General features: G+C 42.7%; 1 protein-coding gene across 1 annotated transcript in view; it reads left to right on the plus strand.

The window, feature by feature from the left end:
- FBXW8 (F-box and WD repeat domain containing 8) overlaps positions 1–23634 on the plus strand; it is a 109557-nt gene that overhangs the window by 59729 nt on the left and 26194 nt on the right. Inside the window, exons 6-7 of the mRNA XM_033097580.1 lie at positions 9701–9897; positions 12952–13158. Of these exons, the coding sequence (XP_032953471.1) occupies positions 9701–9897; positions 12952–13158 (404 nt within the window). The remainder of the gene's footprint in view (positions 1–9700; positions 9898–12951; positions 13159–23634) is intronic.

Consider the following 23634-nt stretch of genomic DNA (forward strand, 5'->3'; position numbering starts at 1 on the left):
TAATTTCGAAATAAAAAAAAGGATGTTAGATTATTAAACTAGATTCTTTTTTCTCATAGCAATTTAATGCCATACTTTTATATGTTAAATGATTACTCAGAAAAGAATGTGCCTGTTCATTTTCTGTTGTCTGGCCAAACTGGGGACCTGAGATTAGAATCTGTGTTTTTGTGATGATGGTTACTTAGGAATTCTCCACACAGGGATTCTCAACACACTTTTTGTTTTGGTATCTTATTTATCTTTAAGCTATCCCTCCCTCCCCGCCCACCTTTTTAAAAATGCATGATGATGAATATCTAATCTATGGTATTTAGTTTCCAAAGAATGGTGTAGCCATTTTATTTTAAAATGGCAATGTTTAGAACTATGCTAGAGGTTACATTTTTTTTGCCACAACTTAAAACTTACGATGAACAATTGTCAGTTTTATATGTAAAATGTGAAAGGGAGACCTAGTTCTTCAAAATTATTTTAGTCTGAAGACCACTGGCCTTAAGACAAGTGAATCCGTGGGTCTGGAGTTCAGGGGAGAAATCTGTGTTGGGCTGTTTGGATCCTCCTCACACAGGGGGAGATGGGAGAACCCCAACCCTGTAGGGTCCTCCGGACCCAGCTCAGCTACACTGGGCAGGTTTGCATTTGAATCTGGATGCCTGCATGAGAGGTTCGATTACCTGAGGCTTCCATTTTCTTCTCACTTGGTTCCAGGTAACTCAAAATGGACTGCCGTTTTGCCATAATCTAAATATATATGGATTTTTTTTCTTTTTGTTTGAACCATTTAATACTCTTATTGAAAGGGAATTAATTGACAGTATGATCAAGATCTTTTGAGGATTTGGAATGGCATTTCTAAAAGCTGCAAAATGTCACCACTGGAATTTGCATTGTAAATCTGTTCTGAGAAGTCATTGAGTTTCTAGTGCAGCTACCGGAAACATTTCTAAAACTTGAGTTAATATTTGTTACTTTTACAAGTTAATAGGTTTTACTTTTTTTTACTGATAGCCTTTCAAATTATTATTCTTAAAAATCCTTTTATTGTGGTACAGAGGAGTGTGGTGAACCTCCGTGCACCCATCACTCAGCTTCAACAGTTACCAGTGTTGTTCTTAAATGATAGGTTTTTAAATATTATAGTTAATGTCACTCAATATATGAGTGCGACTATGTTTGAAGATGACATATTTTCCTCTTGGGAATAAGGAGAGAGAGAGAGAGAGAGAGAGAGAGAGAGAGAGAACTAGGAGGCCGAGACCTACTGGCCACCAGCCCAGGCCCTGCGCTGGTCTGATCTGGGGAAGTGGTGGGATGATATCGTCTAGAGTTTAATTCACCTTAACCCATTGATGGGTCAGAAGTAGAATTTGAGTCTTTAATTTAATTTTGTACGTCCGAGTTAAATATTATAGAATCATGCAGATTCTGACTGGAGTAATACAACTATCCCTTCACTAATCACTGAGGACGGAAAAGGAGCCATAGGTTAAACCTGACAAGGTCAGGAGACTGAAAATAACCACATAAGATGGTGTGAACATAAAAAATTTCATAAGTAAGGTGGGCCATGGCGGGAAGTAACATCTTTAGCCAGAAGCTTCTTTCATAAAGTCAGTCTTCATCTTGAGTGAGCCTGTCTATTGTCGTTTTGCACCGAAAATGACATCCTTGGAATGTCAGTAATCCCTTTATCCAGACCAGAGCAGGAAAGTGCAGAATCCCTGGTCATTATTCTTGTCCCTTGATTAACATCTCTATGAGAACTATTAACTCTCCTGCACCCACCTATGTGAAAGAAGTACCTGTCTCTCAAATTTACTGTTATCCAATCCCAGAGATTTCCCTGCTTTGTTTTCTCCCACCCCCTTAACCTACCACCAGTGGGTTTCATGTAGCCCTCCTCCTTTGATGCTACATATAAAATAAGCTGCAAACCGCCATTTTGTGGAGCATCTTCTCAACCTGCTGAGATTTTGCTTCCTGGCGATTGTCATCAGTTTGGCCCAAATTGACTCTTATAAGCTTTCTCTTAGGCTGGATGTTTTTTGTCGACATCATATTGCTATCTATAAAGATGTGTAGACAAGTTATAATAATTGTTTGATGTAGTATTGCATGTAGAAAAACAAGTAGTACCAAAAGATACATAGTAAAAAGTGAGTGTTTTTTCTCTGGCAACAAACACTTGGTGCCCCAATTCCCCCAGTCACCCGAGTCTCTTCTCTGGAGGCATCGATTACAATCAGTGTCTGATACACTCTTCCAAATATATTCCATACTATGTTTCTGTCCCCCAGTTACATTGTAAAGTTAGTGGCTGCAGGCACCGAGGTCCTTTTCACATTTTCTGCTCTCTCAGCACTTCCCCTTGGAGAAGGGCTGGTCCTCATTCTCCCCATCGATCTGTTTTTCCTTTGACTGAACTAACTGTAAATTCTTCTAGTATTTAGTTGCATTGTCATACTCTTTTTCATTTATGGAATCTCTTCATTTTTTTATCCTTTAAAAAATGTTCTTCCCTTCTGCTTTGAACTTGAAACTACTAAATATATTTAACTTTTTTTCTACTTGACTCCCTTTCTGCTTTGTCATCTCATGTCTGATCACTGCTTTGCTTATGCCCTAACCAGTCATTTCATTGCTCCAAAAACCCGTTCAGATTCTCTCACTTGTCAGTGTAAAATGCAGCTTCCAGAGTGCCTCATAGTTACTGTTTGTTTGTTTGTTGCCACAAGCAGCAGAGGTCAGCTTTACAGCTGTGTTCAGCTGGAATGGGGAGCGTGACAGGCACAGCGGATGCAGCACCCAGGTGAAGACGTGTCATTCAGCTTTCAAGACCCTCCGTGGTTTAGCCCTTTATGATTCTCGTTTGCACTGGGATTAATTGCCCACTGGCTACTTCTTCCATGAAAGCAAAACTTTTTTGTCCTCTCAGATTTCATGCCACCTTTCACATCTCTGATGTACATTTCATGGTGATGTCTATGCACTTGATGAATGAAGGGGTCCATGTTCAGTGAGTGCTATCAGTGTATTTAAAATTTTTATGTAAATGCCTTTTCTCTTGTTGCAGAATGTCTTTTGACTCCTGCTTGGTTTCTGATCGGCAAATGTTTATTTACATTGTGGAAATCAATCGAGATTGCCAGCTGTCTTTATAAATAGCCTCACTCAGTGTCTCTGAACTGCAGTGAATTGATCCCGGCTACTTAGCTATTATGAAGCTGAGAACAAGCCTCAGGTGTTTATTGTGCAAACTCCATAGAACAGGAGCACATGGCTAAAATGAATTCTAATCGAGAAAGCACTAAAGACCACAAGACAAACTGTAGTTCTAGAACTGACCAGTCTGACTTTCTTGTTAACCTGTTTTAAATTTTATGGTGCGTGAAAAAGATCAAAGGGAAGGGGCAATACCAATTGTCTTTTTTTCCAAAACCAGTTCTGCAGTTATTTACCTTTCAAACAATTAACATAATTACCATTATGCTAAAAAGTAATTTTGGAAAGTTCTGCCCTGAGCTCTTACGACTCCACCGGGACAGTTTTAGTTGGGACTTATCTTTTTGATGGAAGCCTAATTGCAATTTTGGCTTTGTGCACACAAACAGAAGCAGCTAATTGTTTAGGCAAATAGCAGATTAATTTAAATATGCATCCCTAATAAAACAAAAATGGTACCCATTATGGTCCTTGTTCCCATGATGAGGAATATAAATATTCTGTGCAAGTACCATTAGGCGGAGGTCTTAAGGATTGTTGACATTATTTCACAGTGGTAGCACTTTCCTGATACCAAGTAATCTTTACAAAAGCTAGCATAAATCAGTTTAAACTCATTTAGATCCCATTTCCGCTATGTGCAGTTTCATTACCACACTCTGGCTGGCCTCCTTTGGGAGGTGGGAGGGGCGTGCTGCAAACTGGCATGGGTGCCGGTCCACAGCTGCCAAGCGGGCTTTATGTCTCCTCAAAAGACTGGCCATCGTTAGTCATGTCATTGTTAATGGCTGTTCCTAGTCTAAGGTGAACTCGCAGTTCCTTCAGCCCTGCTGCCCCTTGTCAAGGTGGCGGGTCCTGAGCCCAGAGAGCAGGGGCCTACCCAGCCCTACTCCTGTGTCCTTTATGGGGCCGATGGCCCTCACTTATTGTGTGCGTGCAGATTTTTCGAGATTCCCCTTTTCATTTTGTCTGCATCCTTTTCATATTTCTCACGATTGAAACAGCGTCGTTGTGATCCCAGCACTAGCTCAGAGTTCGACATCTTCTATCCCGCAGTTTTGTCAGGGAGACAGAAAGACACCTGCTCTCCTTTCAGTGTTCCTGGTGTGGGGGAAATGGGGCCAGAAGCTCCAGCTCTGAGGGATCATTCCTGGTTCTGGGAATGCCGGCAGTGACGGGCCTGTCAGGTCACTAGGAAGGAACTGCACAGAACCTCCCTTTACGTTTGGTGAGACGTTTTCTCTTGTTTCACCTTGGCCTAGCAGGCAGAATAAATGTAGCAGACACCTGTCCGGGTGTCACCTTGCTCTGAGGTCCCTCGCCAGCCCCTCTAGAGGTGGGCCTGTTCATAGTACTTGAATTAGTGTTTTGGCTTCAGCTGGGTGGGCGAGGATGGGGACCCCTGGCCCTGGGGGCATTTGATTCCCGGACTGGAATGAGTCCGTTGGGCCTCAGACGGTCATTCTCATTGTGTGCGTGGAGTAGAAGACTTTGTGGTGTTGGGAGAGAGAAAGCTGGTTTGTGGGGAGAGAGAGAACAGTTGTAGAGAGAAGCAGAGACAAGGTATGTGGTGCATATGGAACTGCCTTGGTTCTGAATGTTTTCCTAGTTCTGATTCTGATCCCCTATAATCTCTAGCTATACTTCCTGCCCTTGGGTTCCATGAAATCGCCCCCGTTCCTTTCCATTCAGTTTCCTTTTGTATTTAAGCCAGTTTCAGTGGATTTCTGTTTCTTACAACCAGAGGTTCCCTTGCTAAAGCATAAGACAAGCAAGCATTCAGCAAACCTGTACTGCTGTTCAGCGACCTCAGTACTCTGAATTCACTACCACAGGGTATATGGCGCGGGAAAAGGGCAACCCTTCCCCCTCCTACGTCCAGCCGGTCTCAGGAGCCAAATCCATATTATTGCTGGGTGTGCAATATGAGAACACGTGGCCTTTCACATGAGTTTACGTCAGGTTTTACAAATCGTCACCTCCTTGAGAAGTGAATTGATTTGGCTCCGATAGGCATTGACTGCTTCTTCCTTAATGTCGTGTAGTGGATTGGACCTGGTTCGACTTGAAATGTTTGGAAAAGTTAGCTGCTCCTGTTTGGGATCTTGAAATAGTGTGACAATGTGGCAGAAAGTTCAGCTTGTCTATTGCCTTATGGTACTTGGCATATATCTGTTCTATCAGATTTTAATGCTTCTCTTCAGTGTGAGTTTTGTAAGACCAGGGACCATATCCTGTTGCTATATCCCCACATTGAGGTGTTTGGTAGGTGCCACTAGAATGTCAGCTCCAGGCAGGCGGGCTTTTGTGCTTAATTTTGCCTTGTTGACTGTGGTTTCCTCAGTGCTCAGAATGGGGGATGGCCCAAAGCAGGGGCTCAGTAAGTCCTTGGTGGCTGTGTGGCTGCATTGATTTCTTTTTGGCTAAATGTCGGTTAAATGGATGATAATCTGCGAAAATATTATAAAACATTGTTATAATTCAAGTATTGACTGTTCTGAGTCTTTGCAATTTTGATGTTGTAAAAGTAGCCATGATGTAACTATATTAACTAATACATTGGCCCTTTACAAAATTAGCTTTCACTCAAAACATCCCTCCCTATTAGCTGCTGTGTCTGTTCCTGCCCATCTTGACCATGTGTTTTGGGGTCAAATACCCAACAATACAGTTGCAAAATGAAATTGTAAATCTTACCAAGTCTGCTGGATTTAATAATGTTTAAAGTGATATTGCAGGAGTACTAGATATGGTCATTACATGGGTCAATATAAATGGCTTTTTTCCTTAAGTCTCTTTAAAAGATACTTGCCTGCTTATGCAAAAAGAATAACAATGTACGTGGGGTTTGTAACATGTAGACATACAAAGTCTGACAACAATAGCACAGAGGCTGGGAGGGCGGAAATGGAAGTGTGCTGCCGTGATATTCTGACGCTGTCTGAGAAGTGGCTGATACCACGTGTAGGTAGGCTGGTAGGTCACAGGTGTATGTTAAAATCCTAAAGCAACCGCTGAAATAACACAACACAGAGTTGTGGCTCATAAGCCAACAAAGGAATGAAAATGAAGTAAGCATTAAATACAAGACACATGGCAAAGGGGAAGGATGGGAAAGTCAGTGCGCGTGCTGACAGTCAGAGGGAGCTGGAGTGGCTCTAGCAGTAGCAGACAAAGTAGATTGCAAAGCAAAGAAGAGAAGCCGGGAAAAAGCGTAAAGAGGGGCCATTTCATCTAATGAAGGGTCACTTCACCAAGAGGACGTAACCCTAAATGTTGGTGCCCTTAGACGTTAGCTGGGAGGACTGACCGTGCAGATGATAACGGCAGCATTGACAAGTGAGGATCTGTCCAAGTTCTACACTTAACAGCGGAAGTGGGGAAAGTTGACATAAAGACGATGACACAACAGGCCTTCAGAAGAGAAGGATGTGACCGTTACATTGATGGAACTCCAGAACGCATTTTCCAAAAAGACCCTTCTCGGGATAGCTTTGTGAAGCTCAGCCTTGCGGTGAAGCGTATTTTATTGCATGCAGTTCTGTTGGAAAATGATGCCAACAAAACCAATACTTGATTAATAATGAAAAATGTGTTTATAGATAAACTCCATGTGTGCTTAGAGTGAGCTGTGGTTGAATAACTTCCACACTTGGCAGAGCGCAGGGTGAGTTTACGTCAGTTACTCATCGATCTCATAGTTATTTTATGCCCTTGTAGACGCAGCTGCTCATCCTGCACTTTTGTAGCTAAATCCCAGCCCAGCCTCATCGCGTACCAAGTGGCCTTGGACAGTTGTTTAACTACCTGGAGCTTGTGTCTCTTGTCTTTTATAAAATGAGGATAAATAAGGATGGCTGCTCCTCCCAAGATGGAAGTGAGCACCCGAGCGTGCAGATGCAAGCGTCTGAGTGTTGGAAAGCTCTATGCAAATAGCGATTTTTTATTTCTCTTCACTGTAGATTGTGATGTCTACTAGGAAAGGCAATGCGTCTTGGAATGCGCTTGTCTCCTGTTTAATGTGTAGAGCCACTGGCATTTTCTGCAGCATATCTGTTTCTCCTGAGTCAGAATGGAGAGAATTTGCCAAAATGTTTGCCGGGAAATGTGTTATAGAACGTTTTCTTTTGAGATCTGCTTATCCCCCAAGTTTATCATAATGCTTGGTATTATGTACTTGAGATATCGAGTACTCTGTGTTTTACATCTGAAGCAGCATTTAACTTCAAGAGAGCTCTGCTTTTGTTTATAATCACCTACTTAGCCTACTGACAGTTTAAAAGTCTCGCAAAGCAGCCCAAATGTATTATTTTCTTCTGACTATATATTTATTTAGTGCTAAGGGATACTTGACAGTAAGAGCCTAAGTTCAAAGCATTTCTTGTTTCAAGACAAAGTACAAGGCAAGAAAAAGGAAAGATGGGAAGATGGATTGCAAAGAGAAGAAAAATGAAAAAGCTTAAGTAATAGGAAGTTACAGAACTAGGACTGGATTTATGGATGAGCCGTTGGGAAGAAATTCATGCTATTAATAGATTAAATACGCTTTATAACGCAGCAGGAATGAAAGAATACGTACAACTATCTGAGTGACCTGTCTCCAGCATTTTATATGGTTTATCTCCTTTAGTTTGTCCTGTGTGGTAGGTAATATTGTCTTCAGTTTTACAGATGAGGAAACGGGCTCACTTTTAAGTAGCTTGCCCAAGGCCTTCGTCTAGCAAGCGGTGAAGCTGGACTTGACCTCAAACAAATAGCTGCAGACTGTGTTAGCTCCACAAATTATTTCTCAGTGAATTTTGAAAGATAAAATGAGTTGGAATTGGAACAGAACATATCCAGCACGTGCAGAAAGTAATTTTTTTCTTGGGCAAATCTTTGAGGGAAAAGAAGTAGCTTAGTGGATAGGAATGATAAAAAAAAATTATTTGGTGAGAAAAAAGGAATAAATGGCATTCCAGATACAGAGAAGTGTATCTATCTGGTAGAAAAGTTCCTCTAGACCGCTGGTTCTTAACCTTGAGCATTTGCGCAGTTCTAACCAGCTCCCCGGTGACGCTGATGCTGCTGGTTCTGGGACCTCACTTGGAGACAACTGCTCTAGACAATTCGAGAAGGTGGAGACACGACCAGTGTGTGAGAGCAATTCATCTGGGTGGCAGCATTCAAGGTGCTGGGGAGAAGGACGTATAGGAAAATCAGAGTTTTTAACAAGTGTGGGATAGCCAAGGTCACGTTTACAGCAATGCATAAGAAAGCACCACTGCCAGCTGGGGCTACAAGAGGGTGCCGGTGAGGAAGGATGTACAGTACTTACAGGAACCACTTGGAGTGTGCGTTAGGGCCGTTTTCACCTATTGCTAGCGTCTAGAAGAGCAGTGCCAGGCCTAGAACAAATGCTCAGTGATTATTTGTTTCACAAATGAGTGCACAGATAGAAGAATGAGTTAAGAACTCCATATGTTAAAACTACTCAGCGACAAACATACGTACTCCCATTTTTGTTAGGTCTCTCTCATAAAAACATTTTTTAAAAATGTATCTTTTTGGTAAAGGTAATTTCTGGAAAACATGTCAGAATGTACAAGGAGCTGTATACAGTTAATTTCCCTCCTACTTGTTCGTATCTTATGGTTTCTTTCCGTAGAGGCTAGTCACTCACTATTAACAGTTTCTTGTGTATCCTTCCAGGAGATTCCATTTGTGTGTGTGTGTGTGTGTGTGTGTGTGTGTTTAAAATTTTAAAATACAAAATTAGTGTAGCATACTACATACCACTATTTTGTCCTTCAGTTTTTTCATTTAACAATATATTTTGGTGATCGTTTCATACAGCTTATTTATAAGGCTGACTCTCTTTTCTAACTGCTCATTTTATTTAAATTCCAAACTTTCTAGGTAGCGTTATTTAAGCAGTTCTCTGTTGATGGACATTTAGGTAACTTCCAATGTTTCGACAAATTAAAAACATTACAGTGACTATCCTATATTCATTTCTAATTTGCTAAATATTATCAAATTGCCTTCAGAGGAGGTGAATTAGTTTACATTCCTACCAATTAAAGAGAGACCCTATTTCCCCATATTCTCAACAACAAAATATTTTATGAAATTTTTGTTTGTCAGTTTCATTGATTAAAAAAATCGTATTGCATTATAATTTTTATTTGTAGTTTTCTAATTGTGAGTGAATTTTTACATTTTTTTCTTTTGTTTATATGTCAGATGTATGTCTTCTTCTGTGAACAGCATACTCATATCCTTTGCTCACTTTTCAGTTGCTTTTTTTTCCTTACTGAATCTTAGAAGCCCTTTATATATTATGGAAATTAGCCTTTTGTTTTATGTGATGCAAATATTTTTTAAAACATTTTATCATTTATCTTTTAATTTTCGTTACATTGAACAGTCATTTTATAATTGTGCATATTGAAGTGAATTTAAAATTGTTACCTGCATTGTGTTTCCTACATAGGAGTTCTTAATATTTGGGATCTAAGGACTGGAAAGTATCCTATCCATCGCTTTGAGCATGATGCGAGAATTCAGGCACTGGCCCTCAGCCGGGAAGGTGCAACTGTTGCCACAGCTTCTGCTTTTGATGTTGTAATGCTGCACCCCAACGAGAAGGGCTGTTTGCAGATAGCTGCAGAATTCGAAGTTCAGAAACTGGTGAGCTTTCAGTCTCCTCATTTTATTCTTCATTCTTAGCACCTCTGGGTCTAACATAAACAAGTAGGTGAATTAGTTTACATTCCTACCAACAATTAAAGAGAGGGCCTATTTCTCCATATTCTCAACAACAAAATATCGGCAGCTCCCATTTCATCAGGGCTTCCTGTGGGCCTCACATCCCTAAATCTCACTACAGCCTTGCGAAAGAGGTACTGTCGTGTTCCCTGTTTACCAAGAAGCCAGTGGAAACTTATAGCAGTGAATGGGCCTGTGCCAGTCTCAGAGCTAAGAAGGAGTGACTCAAACTCCAGGGCTGATTTCAGGGCTCGAGTTTCCCATAGCCCTGGCCTCAGCCTCTTTCACATTAACGGGACGTTCACCCCTGGAAATCCCAGGTCTGCTGACGTGAAAATGAGTTCAGCGGTATCATCATCCCGGTCCATATGGGAAGGAAGGTTTCCATCCTCAACTTTCTTCATCCCAAGATTTTCTCGCCTGGAATTAAGAGTAACTCCTGAACGAAAATAGATTAAGTCAGTGATAATTGGGTAGCCGTGTTCTAGGTTGTCACATGTGAAGCTGACCTGACCTTAAGAGATCTTTACAGAGAGCCTCTTTCTGAATTCAGTTGTACACGAGCATCTACATTTGTATGGGAGGAGACGATTTGGTGGTAAGAAGGAAGAACTCAAATCTGTCTGTGCTGAATTTGAATTTAATTTAAACAAAATTGATTTTGGAGTGTGAACAGAAGAGCCAACATCGAATAATGAATTAATGGCCTGACTTTGGAACAAATGCTCTTCCTGTCCCTTTTCCTCCTGGTAGAAATCTTATTAGAATTGAATACCTAAAAAACCAGGGTGTCACTGCTTCACCTCCATAAGCTTCTTGTCCCTTTAATGATCAAATTTCTGTAGTTTGGGTTTAGTGTTCCTCCACAGCCGCCTGAGGCTATTATCCCATCTTGGGTTTTATTAGAAAAATGTGAAAGTACCGTATTTGTTTTCAAAACTACCATAGTGCTTATTATCTGGTCTCCGACTAAAGAACACTGTAGACCAGCGGTAATTATATGAACTCAGGCAATTACTTAAGATGTGAGTCCCACTATAAAATGTAAATCCTGCCTTGGCAATAAGGGGACATCCTGGCTCAGACTAGAAGCTTTTCCACGTAGTTTTACAGCTCCCAGCAAATGGCACAGCCACTGTCAATCTGAGCCTCTCAGTCTGTCCAAATTCCAACATTAGGATGAAATTAATGGCTAGGCTGAGGATGTCGATTTTAGGAAAATAAAAAATGAGTTTTAGACTAGAGAAAGGAAACAAGCAACCACTAGTGGAGGCCTGTGTTATAACACTTTTTCTGTATTGTTTCTCCCCCTGGACGAGGGGTTACCACTGAATACACTGTCACTGGAGCGGCCACCCCCGCCCGGCCCCGAGAGCTGGCCCCTTCTTGTCTTCCACAGACAGGCTCCCTGAATCGCAGTGGCAGTGTCCCGTGTTTGTCACATTAGCCTGGAACATCCGTCCTTTCTGATGGGCCCTCGGCTGTGGAGGTGGGGCCACCGCTCACGCTGCTGGGCCCGAGGATGAGCAGCGTCACCTGGATGTTCGCTGTCGGAAGCTCCTCTGCACAGCCCAGGCTTTGGGCTTTTGAACTCATTGGGCTTATTGTCAGGGCAGTGCTGGCCTGTTACACCGTGGATTTTCATAATCACACAGCGTGGCTCACCTGCTTTCGTGCTCAGAACTTATTCCAGGAGGTGGAAACCAGTTGTCAACTGCACTTGGGAGAAATGTGCCACTTACGGATCTAGAAAAGCAAATTATTCTTGAAGGGAGCTCCTCGTATGTGTGCGGTGTAGAGAAAGTGGTAACAATGTTGCTGTCAGGAGTACTGCGTGGTATAAAAGTGCTATTGGTGGTGGCCTGCCTACTCTCCCTGACATTGAAACCAGGAGAGAGCAGGTAACTCAGATCCTTTTAACCTTTTGAAAACACGTTGGTATTTGCACAAATGTTAAGTGTGATTTTTGCTCGTTTGGAACTGAGTGAATTTTATTCAGTTTCTGGTAAATATATATATATATATATATATATATATATATATATATATATATATACACATATATGTAATAGTTATTACACCCTCATGATTCCAACTTTGAAAAACTCAGTTAGGTTTATGGTGAGAAATCTCACTGCCACCCCATCCCACAACTCCCTTCCCTCTTTGAAGGCGGCCACTGTTAGAAGACTGATGCACATACAAGCCAAGTACGTCACCGCTTCCTCTGCCCACCTGTGTACACGGTAGCACACTGTGGGTCCCATTACCTTGCTTCCTTGCTTTTTCCTCTGTAGTTACCTTAGAGATAATCCCATTTGGATCAGTTTATGAAGAACGTCTGCATGCTTTTTACTATGACTGCGAGGTACTCCAGGGCATAGATGTACAATAAGTTATTTAATCAATCACGTTAGAGCCTTAGTAACTCACGTTTAGGTTTTTCCAGTTTTTAGCTATGACAAAATAGTGCTACAGCAAATAACCTTGTACACAGTCGTTTTGCATAAATGTGAGTTTATTTGCAGTTCCGAGAAATGACTTGCTGAGTCAGAGCATGCGTGCATTGACATTGTGAAAAGTGTTGCCAGATTTCCCTCTATAGAAGTTGGGCCGAGTACATCCCACCAACCATAGTGGGATCCACACATGTGGTTGTTCCCCTTCACTTGCAGCCCAGTTATCTTGCCAGACTATTTTCTCTTTACTGATAGGACAAGTGAGAATGGTATCTCGGTGAAGTTTTACTTTATATTCCTCTTATTGCAATTGTATTGTGTTTCTTTTACGATGAGCTTCTTTTCATTTGTGTAGGAGCTGTGTTTCATTTCCTGTAAACTGCCCCTTTGCCTGTCTTTTTCTGGGGAGTTGCTGGTCTTTTCACTGATGTGTAGGAGCAACTGTATATGTTTTGACCAAGTCAGGATGAATTGCAGTTGGGACCTGAAGGACTAAACAAGTCTTATCCTTTACCAGGTTGATTACCTTGAAATAGTTCCGGATACCGGAAGGTACCCTGTGGCAGTAGCCACTGCTGGAGATCTGGTATACCTGCTAAAGGCCGACGACTCTGCCAGAACCCTCCATTACGTCTACGGCCAGCCTGTCACCTGTCTGGATGTCTCAGCCAACCAGGCTGCTTTTGGAGTGAAGAGCCTCGGATGGGTGTACGAAGGAAACAAGGTACAAAAAAAGCGAGATGTGCAATTAACAAAAAAAGAACATCAATTTTTATTTTTTAGAAGCCAATTAAAAACTTAAAGCTCTCTGATATATTATTAAGACATATTCAGAAAATATATATTTAGCATGGTATAAAAATGCAAGCACTTCAAAAGGTATAAAATGAAAAAGTAATTGTTCCCTTTCTCCTTCTTTCCCCCAACCCCACTCCACAGAAGAAAGGGTTAATAGTTTTTAGGTATCCATCTAGAAAAATTTAATGCATATGTAGGTAAATTTATACACTTAAAAACATATCTTTGTAGAAATGAGATAATAGTATACATACTGTTCTGTACCCAACATTTTTATTTAGTAATATGAGGTGTTATCAAATAATATGGTCAATGTTTAAGTAAAAAAAATGTATTACAGTAAAAGACACATTGTCATTAATCCCTCTCACTTTGAACCCACTTATCCCATCGATCTTGTCACTTTTGGAAGCAGTTCTGGAAGTCCTCTTTCATGAGTGTCTTTAGTTGCGCTGTCGTGGCTGCCTCGATGTCCTGAATGGATTCAAAACGTTTACCTTTCATGGTCCTTTTGACTTTGGGGAAGAGCCAGAGGTCACATGGTGCCAGATCCAGTGAATAAGGTGGATGAGGACACACTGTAATGTTTTTATTTGACAGAAATTGCTGTATACCAGAAGCGATGCGTGACATGGAGCATTGTCATGATTGAGGATGATTTACGGCACACTTTAAAACACACTTTCTTTCAACTATAGCTCACACCCAACTGGCTGCACTGAACAAGTTGAAACTTGTCATACACTGTTACTAAGGTTTGATGCACTGGTTCCCGTATTGAATATCCCCACCTTTCGGTTGGATGGCACCTGGCAGCCGCAGTCACTGTGTTTGTTGATCACAATGGAAAGTCTCGTGTCACTCATCACTTCTGGTATATGGCCGTTTCTGTCAAATAAAAAGATCATGTCTCCTCATCCACCTTATTCACCGTATCTGGCACTGTGTGACTTCTGACTCTTCCCCAAAGTCAAAATGATTCAGGTCATTGAGGCAGCCACGACATCGCAACTAAAGACACTCACGAAAGAGGACTTCCAGAACTGCTTCCGAAAGTGGCAAGAAGGATGGGATAAGTGTGTTCGAAGGGAGGGGGATTAATGGCAATGTGTCTTTTACTGTAATAATTTTTTTTTTAATTTAAACATTCTCTGTAATATTTGATCACACCTTGTGTACCTTGAAGATCAGTCCATGTTGGTGCGTACCAAGCTCCCTCTTCCTAGGATTCCAATGTGCGCTTGGTGTTTAACCAGTCCCCTCCCTGGTGGGCACTTAGATTGCTTCCAGTGTTTGAGCTATTATAGACAATGCTACAATGAATGTTGAAACTTGCAAAATGTGTCTCGGGGATACATTCCTAGCAATTATGTTGCTTGGTCAGAGGGTATGTGCACTTAATATGTTGATGGATGTTGCCAAATTGCCCTCAAAAAAGGTCGTATCAAAATTTACGTTCTCACCAACAGTGCATTAAAGTGCCTCTGATACTCTGAGCCAGAAGCAAGGAGACAAGGTTTTAATTGAAATTCTTTGCATGATAGCTAAATTTTATCACTACCTAGCATTTTACTAGCCAGACTGTCGGCCAGGTACATAGTATTAAATGTCTTAAAGCGGATTTATGGGACTCTCTCTTCCAGTGGAATCGGGCCAGGGAGGAATAAAGTTTTGTTTTGTTTTCCCTCCCATTTGCCTGCTCTTGACCCCGCTGACAGTGGTGTAATCCCTGGGAAGAAACTTCTCTGACCCGGGGGCTCCTAAGGGAGGAGGGCCTTCTCCACACAGCAGTAGTGTGAACTGGAGAGGAGCCAGGCTCTGGGCGCACACATTCCACTCCCAGCCCTACCGCCTACCACCCCGTGTGACCTTAAGCAGGTTGCTGAACCCTCTTCACACCTGTTTTCTCATTTGTGAAAGGAGGGGTCATAACAGTACCCACTTCACAGAATTGTAGGATTAAATGAAAACGTGCACGTAAAGCTTGAAGCGGAATGCCGGACACTTATGTGCGAGTTAAGAATCACTGTGTGCGTCCTGTTATCTCTAGCACTTGCAGCTCTATTCTGGCCTCTGGTTATGATTTTTACGTCGTGTTTTCCCTAATATATAGTCATCTGTCAGGTCAGATCTCATTTATGTCAGTGTTCACTACTTTTACAACTTAGTAAGTAATCAAAGAGTTGAAGCATCCTGGATTCCAGTGATGTATTCTTCAGCCAGGAAGATAGATAAAGCAGTAGAAAATCTGTGTGGCTTGCTGTAATCTCCATGTGAGAAGGGACACCCTTTGTGCTCAGGTCGGCCTATTTTGTTGGGGCCTATTTAGCATATGTTAGCTGAAAGTCTGTGATGATATAACTCCTGTGTTTTGTCTCCTGGGGAAGTGGAGAAAGGGGACAGCAATTGGTTTCCTAAGGCAGTTTCCTTTCTCGGGCTTTGAAAAACCTTTCTTTTCCGATCCCTGGTGAGCTCATTTGTTGAGAGAAGAAAGACTTTGTATTTGCTTTCTAATTTTTCATCCATTATGCTTTCAAGTTTGGGTTATCTCATTTATTTCTCAAGTTCTCAGTATAGGGAGGTGATAGATATATTTAATACTAGCCTGGTTTAATTTTTTCATATTTTCAATAAATTTTTTATCTGGCAGGTTCTACTTCTCTTTGACTTATGTGAGTGGATTTATTTCTATGCAATTGAATATTTTGATAAAATCGTAGTAGATACATTTGAGAAACCAGTTAAAGAGATAGTACAGCACAAAATTAAACTGGGAGCGACCTTTAGATACTGATGTAAATAGGTACTTTTTTGGATGCCTCTGGAAATTTCCAACCTAATTATAAGCATCAGCTGATTAATGCCTTAATTTTATGAAAATTCATTTTAAAAAGTGTATAGTTCCTCAAATAACTTGTTACTGGTATTTTTCATTGGTATTTTAAAATTAAGGGTGGAAGTAAATTTGCTACAAGAATGTGTTTAAGTATCCCTCTGAAATCTAGCATTTAGTTTTCCAAATCCTTTGTGAGTATAACGAAACCTCTAAACACTTGTTTTGGGTGGGTGGCTGGTTGCTGTTAGTAGCGCTGGTAATAACTTTGCATTGAGATGTTTCTTCAGCACGAATGCCACCCACCCGGACAGGAAGGAAGTCAAGCTTTACCGTGAAACTTTTCTTATTTGTGCAGAGGCATCTGATTATGTGTAATGGATTTCCTGCTTCCTCGGAAAAACCTGGATTTTTAAGAAATGTAGTTGTCAGGTAACATTTCTGTGTGAATTAAGCCATGTCATCCTGCTGCCCTGTAACGTCATAATTCCCAGATAGTCTCATGTGTGGCGCTCAGTGTCACTTTGCTTATGAGTGCCTTATTTTGGTGCTGTCTGTGCTGGGGCCTGGCAGCACTCATCCCAGCACATTTTATTGGGTTGGTGTGAGACTATTAGCGGTAGAGTTTGCCTGTTGCTGCGTACACATGGGGCTCTGTGTCTGTGCCTCTGGCCTGTATCACTTGGAATCAGATGAAGCTTTTATGAGAACAGAGAGTTTGGTTTATCTTCGTTTGTCCCCGATACAGAACTGGGGTTTAGCTGCAGTCCATTATGGATTCACTATGATAAACGCAGACAGCGAAGTCCAAATGGTGATACAGAATAAATTTTGGTCAGGAACTGAAATTTCTTTATCCTGTAGAAGTATTCCAGAGGTGTTATTTTGTTTCGTTGGAGATATTTTTGCATCATATGATGATTGTATTAGCATTTTATAAGTCCACAGCTGTTTGAGCATCAAATAATAGTGGTTCAGAGTCATCTATTCATATACCCAGCGAGCCAGCCCATCGCGTGTTTATCGCAGAGAGTTACAGAGCACCAGTTGTGTTCCTGGCATTGCAGCATTCAACAGCAGTATGCACAGATTTCAACAAACTGGTACTTGTCAAGGAACCTAACTCTGTTAATAAACAGTTTTCTAAGGAAATGAAATTAAGTAACAGTGAAAACGTGTCCATTTAGCCTAAGAAAAAAGGCTTGTGAATACAGCTGATTTAATCATTTCCAGCTCAGGTAGGAAGGATGAGAGTTAGTGCTCTGGTACATCTGGTTTGCTTACGGCACAGGGACTTTTGAATTTCAAAGGTCAGAATTAAGGGCACACTTGGATTTGCCAGCATTTTCTTTGGCCAACTAAAGTCATAGGGAAAAAACGGCTATGACCTATTTTCACTCTTTGTTAAAAGATCAGCTCTTTAAACATCTTTTTAAATGAATGTATTTTGACTAGGTAATGCGTTCACCTGATTCAGAAATCTAAAGATACGAAAGGGAGGGTGTGCGGTGGGACTGCCCCTTTCCTCTCCTTTTACCCTGCCACCCAGTTTCTTTTCCTGCAGCCAAATCAATGTCTGCAGTTTCTTGTGCATCCTTCCAGAGATATTTTATGCATATGTAAGCAAATTAGCCATCCATGCCCTCAATCCCTCTTTTTAAAAAGTATAAAGAGTGAAATACCCCATTATTGTGCTGTACCTTGCATTTTCCTGCAACAATTGCTTGAAGATTATTTCACCATTTCTTATGACATAATAAAGAACTTTCCAGTGTTTGGTTGTTTTTTTGCTTTTTGGGTTTTTTGTTCTGCTTTTTGTGACTTTATGATGTCGCACCTTCTGGGAGGTACGTTAATTAATCCGGCCAGGTCCCTGTTGATGGATGTTAGATTGCTTGCGGTCTTTTGCAGTTGTGCACGGCGTTCAGTCCATGTGAATGTATTTGTAGGGTTAGTTCCTCAAAGTAGACCTTCTGGGTCAAAGGAGTCTGTGCCTTGATAATTCTGACAGCTGTCGCCCTCTGGAGACAGTGCCCTCAGAAAGTGGCAGATGGCAGTGCACCCCATTCCCTTAGCAGTTCCTTGGCATCTTTTCTCTTGCCGGCTTTACAGAAAGATCAGAACAGAATGAGGCCAGAAGGAATATACAGAGATTTGTCTGGTCCTGCTCTTCATTAGATGTTTTTGTAGCACTGTTCTCTGCTTTCAGGGTGGACGACTATTCATTTTGAATCACATGGCTTTACGTACAACCAGTCCACTGGGGCTGATAGCCCTCTTAGGCCACTGTTAGGGAGGAAAGAGCTGCAACACACACTGATATGTGGCCTTTCTTGGCTTATTTGGTACCATTTGAGGGAGCAGCGATGGTTCTATTAAGACAGTAAGCTGACCTGCCTCTTTTCTGTAAAATGAGTTAGGACACATGACCTTTGGGCTTCTGTCCATTATCCACGTTCCTGGAATTTTTGATGAAGGGTTTAGACGGTTTAAACATTTACCTGTTGTGTTGAGCTGTTCCACCACGGGAGGCTCCCGGACAGGAGGCTGCTGGGTAGCTGGGTACGTGGTGAGAAGGGCCTCTCAGAGGTCTTTTACTTTTAGATGAACGTGGATTCTTAAGTTTTGCTGTTGCCTTCCTGAGTGCCCAGACATCAGTGGCATAAATGATCTTCAAGGTAGGCACTGCTAAGTGGCATATGACTATAAAAGAAAACCAGTGTTCTGGCAATTTCTCTGGCCTTATCTCCTTACCATGCTGCAATACGAAAATCAGAGTCAATTCTGTTAATGTGTCCCCTTGTGCCCAAACATTCCTTTAAGATTTTTTCTATGTCTCATAATTCCTGAATCTGTCAAAAATACTTCCACCCATGAAAACATATTTATGATAATGTATCATCTTTATTAATTCTTTTGCTCCCTGAATTAAATTTTGCTCTCAGAGGTGGAGGGTGAGGAGATAGAATTGTCTCATTTAAGAGCATTGTGTTGACGATGAGTCTCATGCCTCATAAAAGAAGAGAGACACCCACTTAGAGCTCTTAGCGTCATCCTGTGTACGTGGACATATTTCCTCATTTAGTTCTGAAGTGCTTGGCATCCAATGGCAGGTTGTAGTAAGCAGCACGCAGCCTGCATCCTAATCAGGGAGATGCAATGAAGTAACCCGAAGGCTGGATGGGTTTGACAAGGACGCTGGCCTGGCGCTGCTGCCTCAGCTTACATCACGCTGGAAAGTGATGGCTGACGTCTCCTGTGATAAGCAGCCCCTTCGCACGGATGTGCGCTCGCGTGCGCTCGTCACGAGTTTCATTATCTGTCCGGGAGAGCCTTAGGATTCAGAAACGGTGCTTGTGAATTCTGACCACGTGCCCCCATCCCTGCCCCAGAGTATGCGTCCCGCTTTTCTTTTGTTCAAGCTTCCATTCCAGAGAAGGATTAAAAACTTAGCCTTTGTCAAGCAGGATGAGAACTTTAGAACTGGAAGTTCCCAAAGTAAATGTCTCGTTTGCTTTTCACTTTCATCATAAACCTTTAAAATGTTTTATCTTTACTTTCTCCTTGGAGTAGTTTAGGAAAAGAGTTCTTGGAGACCCAAACTTTTCCAGCATATTGAACGGTGCTGACTCCCAGAGGATCCAGTTTTGTTGCCGAGGCTACTGTCATTGCTAGTGACCATTTATTGAACACGTACTATCCGCTAGATTTCTGGTTGGCACGGGAAACAGAGAGAGGAATCAAACATGACCTCTGTCTCAGGGCTTACAGCCTTGCGGTCTTAAACGGCAACTTGCCATATAAAAGGTTTTCTCCACACTGAGATGGACGTGAAGTCATAGGGACACCCTGTCAGTGAGCCTGATGAATTCTAGGGTCATGAGCAATTACACGGATAAGCAGACGAAGGCTGAAACGTTCAGATGCGTTCTGTACGTGTGGTAGTATTAAAATAGTGTCAATAAGTGATAGAATTGCTAGTGTGATTTCATAATACATGAAATTCCCCTCACATGTTGGGAGTACCCTGAAGCACCCCCTGGGGCCCTCAGATTTCTCAGGACACAGCGAGAAACCTCTGACCTGGGGCCCTTTGAGGACCCGACCACTTCTCTTCTGTACAACCATGATGGTGATTCTGTGGGAAGTAGTTCTTGGAACGCTGCTGCTGCTTGTGGAAGCTAAGAGTACTTTGGATCTCTAAGTGATTCCGAATCACTCCTGCGAGGGAGGCTGCACTTACAGAAAGTAAATACAGGGAAAAGTGTTTTCCACTCAGTCAGAGTAGTGGTAAAACCACTGGGGACTGAGCAATGGTTTTGGAATCAGATAAACCTTCAGCAAGTTTACGTACATGCCTCGGTTTCCCTACTTGGAAACAGGATCGTACCTGGGGAAGGTAGGTCCTATGATTTGTATGTTGCTGGTACTTGTTAGATACTGAGCACCAGTACCTCCCCAAGAGGGCAGTCCAGGCAGAGGCAACAGGTCTGGAGGAGGGGTTTCCAGAGGGGGCCAGGAAGCAGCATTGGGGTGACCCAGGCCTGCTGGAGCACAGGTACCTTGGGCTAAAGTCACACTTGTAGTGATAGCAGTCTGTGCTTCTTCACCAGATTCATTTTCTAGAGAACTGCTTTGAAAGAATGCAATTAGAATAGCTTCTTGCGGAACGAATGCAGTAAGTTAATGTGAATGCTGAGTCACTTTGTAGAAAGCCTTTGAGACGCGAAGGCTTGTGGAGAGGGCACTGTGTCTTAAATATCTTTTGTCGTCACTCGCACTTGCATAGTTTTTATATACCAATGACATTTGTATTATTTTCTAATTTTCAAAAACATTGATCCATGTTCTCGAAGCTCCGAGCAAGCTTACAGGAGCGTTACATTGAAATATATGCTGATCATTGCCTTTTTTCTTGTTTGTCTTTTGAATTAAGCTTAGAATTTTATTTACCGCCCAATTTTTCTAATGGCTTTCTTGATCACGTATGTGGAATTTCCATTCCACACCCGTGGGAGACTGTGAACTTGGAGTCGATCTTAGCATTTATGTCACCTTGTGGACAGGTACGGCTTTGGTTTCGTCATGCCAGATGAGCAAGTAGGTTTGTTACAAAGGTTGAAAATCAGTTTATTTTTCAGTTAATGAAGATCAAGAGGACGGCTGTTAGAAATGTTTGCCTTTGAAACACCGTAGGATAGGCTACAGGCTTTCCATACATACATGTGTATCGAGACACTTGAGACTCATGGTGTTGGTTTGGGGGAGGGCAGGAGAAAGGCACACAGAAAAGGGCCAGCGCGAGTTTGAATTTCAGAATACTTAAGACATTTTACTGTTTTGCAGTACAATAGCAGCTTAAGCTAGACTCATGAAACATTACAAAGTAGAGAACTTTTGATTTTTATTCAACATGTAAATGATTATGATTTATTAATTTACTCAGCACTGCAGTCTCCTGGAAGGCACGGTTTTAGACAGTGGGTTTATAATTAACTTATCAATTATTGAGTTGCAGAGGAGTTCTGAGGGATGCAGAGTCACTCTCTTAAGCATTCTGTCAGTGTGGTGCTGATTTACACACCGGGAAATCCGGATTTGAAGATGGCGAAGGAAAACTCCAGCCCAGTCCGCCCTTGAATGTTCACATTCCACGTTAAGGGACTCGGGTGGGTGATGAGGTTTACAGGGCGGCAGGATGGGGCCAGGGAGCGTGGGACGTGTGCCGCACACAGAAAGCAGCTCTGCTGTGACCTGGGTTCCAGCCTCCGCTCACCTCCTGCTCCATCACGGTCCATCAATAGGGGACCGACTGGCTGCACCCGGACCGAATTCAGTGCCCAGAATTCTTGGGATCTTTCTAGGTGAGGACCCCTGGCACAGGCTCCACCTACTCCCCCACGTGTCTCTCTGCACTGTGGCGTTTCCTTGGCCTGTGAACTCTTACCTCACGTTCACAAGGAGTTTTAAAATATATATTGAGATTGACATGGAAATAGTCCTTCTCCAGCCCCTTTCCCTCACTTGCCCCTGCCCTTTCCCCACCTTTGCTGTCTTACCACCCGCTGGCGCCGCTCCTCACGGTCCATGTCAGGTTTTGTCAGCAATGGCTGCATGCCAAGGGTGTGGGTGAGGCCCTGGTGCCCGCCTTCTGCCTGGCCTTTAAGACCAGGGGTGTCAGGCCCCCATTCTCCAAAATGAACCCCTGCTTCCGGACTATGCCCTGTGTATTCCTGATTAGCTGTAGTGTTCCTGTCCCTTCCTGCCTCTCCTTGTCCTTGCAGGAAGGGCCCATCCCGAGGCCCACTTATTGGAAGGAGCCTGACCAGCTGTCCCGGCTCTCAGTGATCATCCTCTTCCCGACTCCACAGCTCACATTTTCATCCTCTTACTGCCCAACACCGCTCTGAACCGGATTCGCATCAGTTGGGAGACAGGAAGTGAGCATTGAGAGCTGAGACACACTTTTTTAAAGGCTGAAATTCAATTTTGGCTTGGGAGGCAGTGTAGGTGTACTGCAGGTGTTCTCAAACACCCGCAGCTGTCAGAAAAATACGGCTCTACGGGCCTAGCCCCAGACTTCTGATTCAGGGACCCTGGGCGGGCCCGGGAATCTGCATGTGTGATGAGCGCTGCTGGTCCTGTTGGTCCAGGGGCCGTACTTCGAGAGCCCCGGGGTAGGGGTTTAAAGAGCACGGGTTTTGAAGCCCACCCACCTGGGTTTGAATCCTGGTTCCAAAACTTCATGGTTGTATAAATGGTTTGACCTCTCTGCACCTCCGCGTCTTCATATGTGAAGTGAGTGAAATCATAGTACCCTCTTTATGGAATTGTGGGGATCGGGTGAGAGAAGTGTCGTGGCGGTGTTTGCACCAAACAGAACACTGTCAACATTGGCCATTATTAATAACCATTTCTGCCAGGAAATCAGGACGAGGCATTGGTGGCAAACACTGACACGGGACTGAGAATAGCTGAGCTCTGCCGAGAGTGTCCTCAGCCACTGTTGCTACCTGTGTAATTCGGGGCAAGGTACTTAAAATCACTGAAGCCCCAGTTTCTTTATGCATGAAGTGTAGACAGTAGTATTGGTCTGTCTTCCTCTTGGTGGTTGTCAGAATCCAATGGAATGATGTTCTGAAAGGATTTGTGTGGGAGGCATATCATGATTGCTACCAACAGCTAATCCTGAGTGTGCTTTACGTGCAGGGCACTGCTACACCTGCCCGTGCAGCGCAGTCCAGCACCTCCATGCTGTTACAGGTTGTAATGCCCTCGGGGTATGAGGGGGAGCCCATGGGTGGACTCTTTGCCTTCCACCCAACGCCCCCGTTGTTCACTGTGATTTCTTACTCTTCTCCATCAGCTGTCACTTGTTTTGGTCATTTGGTTTTAGCCACATCCTGCCTGTCTACCCACTTCAAAGCCTTTGTCTAGTCTAACTTGGGGCCAGACTAGCAGTTGCCAGGCTAGTCAGTAGAAAATGGACACCCAAGCCGGTGTGATAGGCTTACAGCTACCTGTACCTTACGGTCATCTCACTTGTAATCTTCCTGTTTTTAAAATAAT

The sequence above is a fragment of the Rhinolophus ferrumequinum genome, chromosome 25, assembly GCF_004115265.2.
Source record: "Rhinolophus ferrumequinum isolate MPI-CBG mRhiFer1 chromosome 25, mRhiFer1_v1.p, whole genome shotgun sequence".
Taxonomy (NCBI): Eukaryota; Metazoa; Chordata; class Mammalia; order Chiroptera; family Rhinolophidae; genus Rhinolophus; species Rhinolophus ferrumequinum.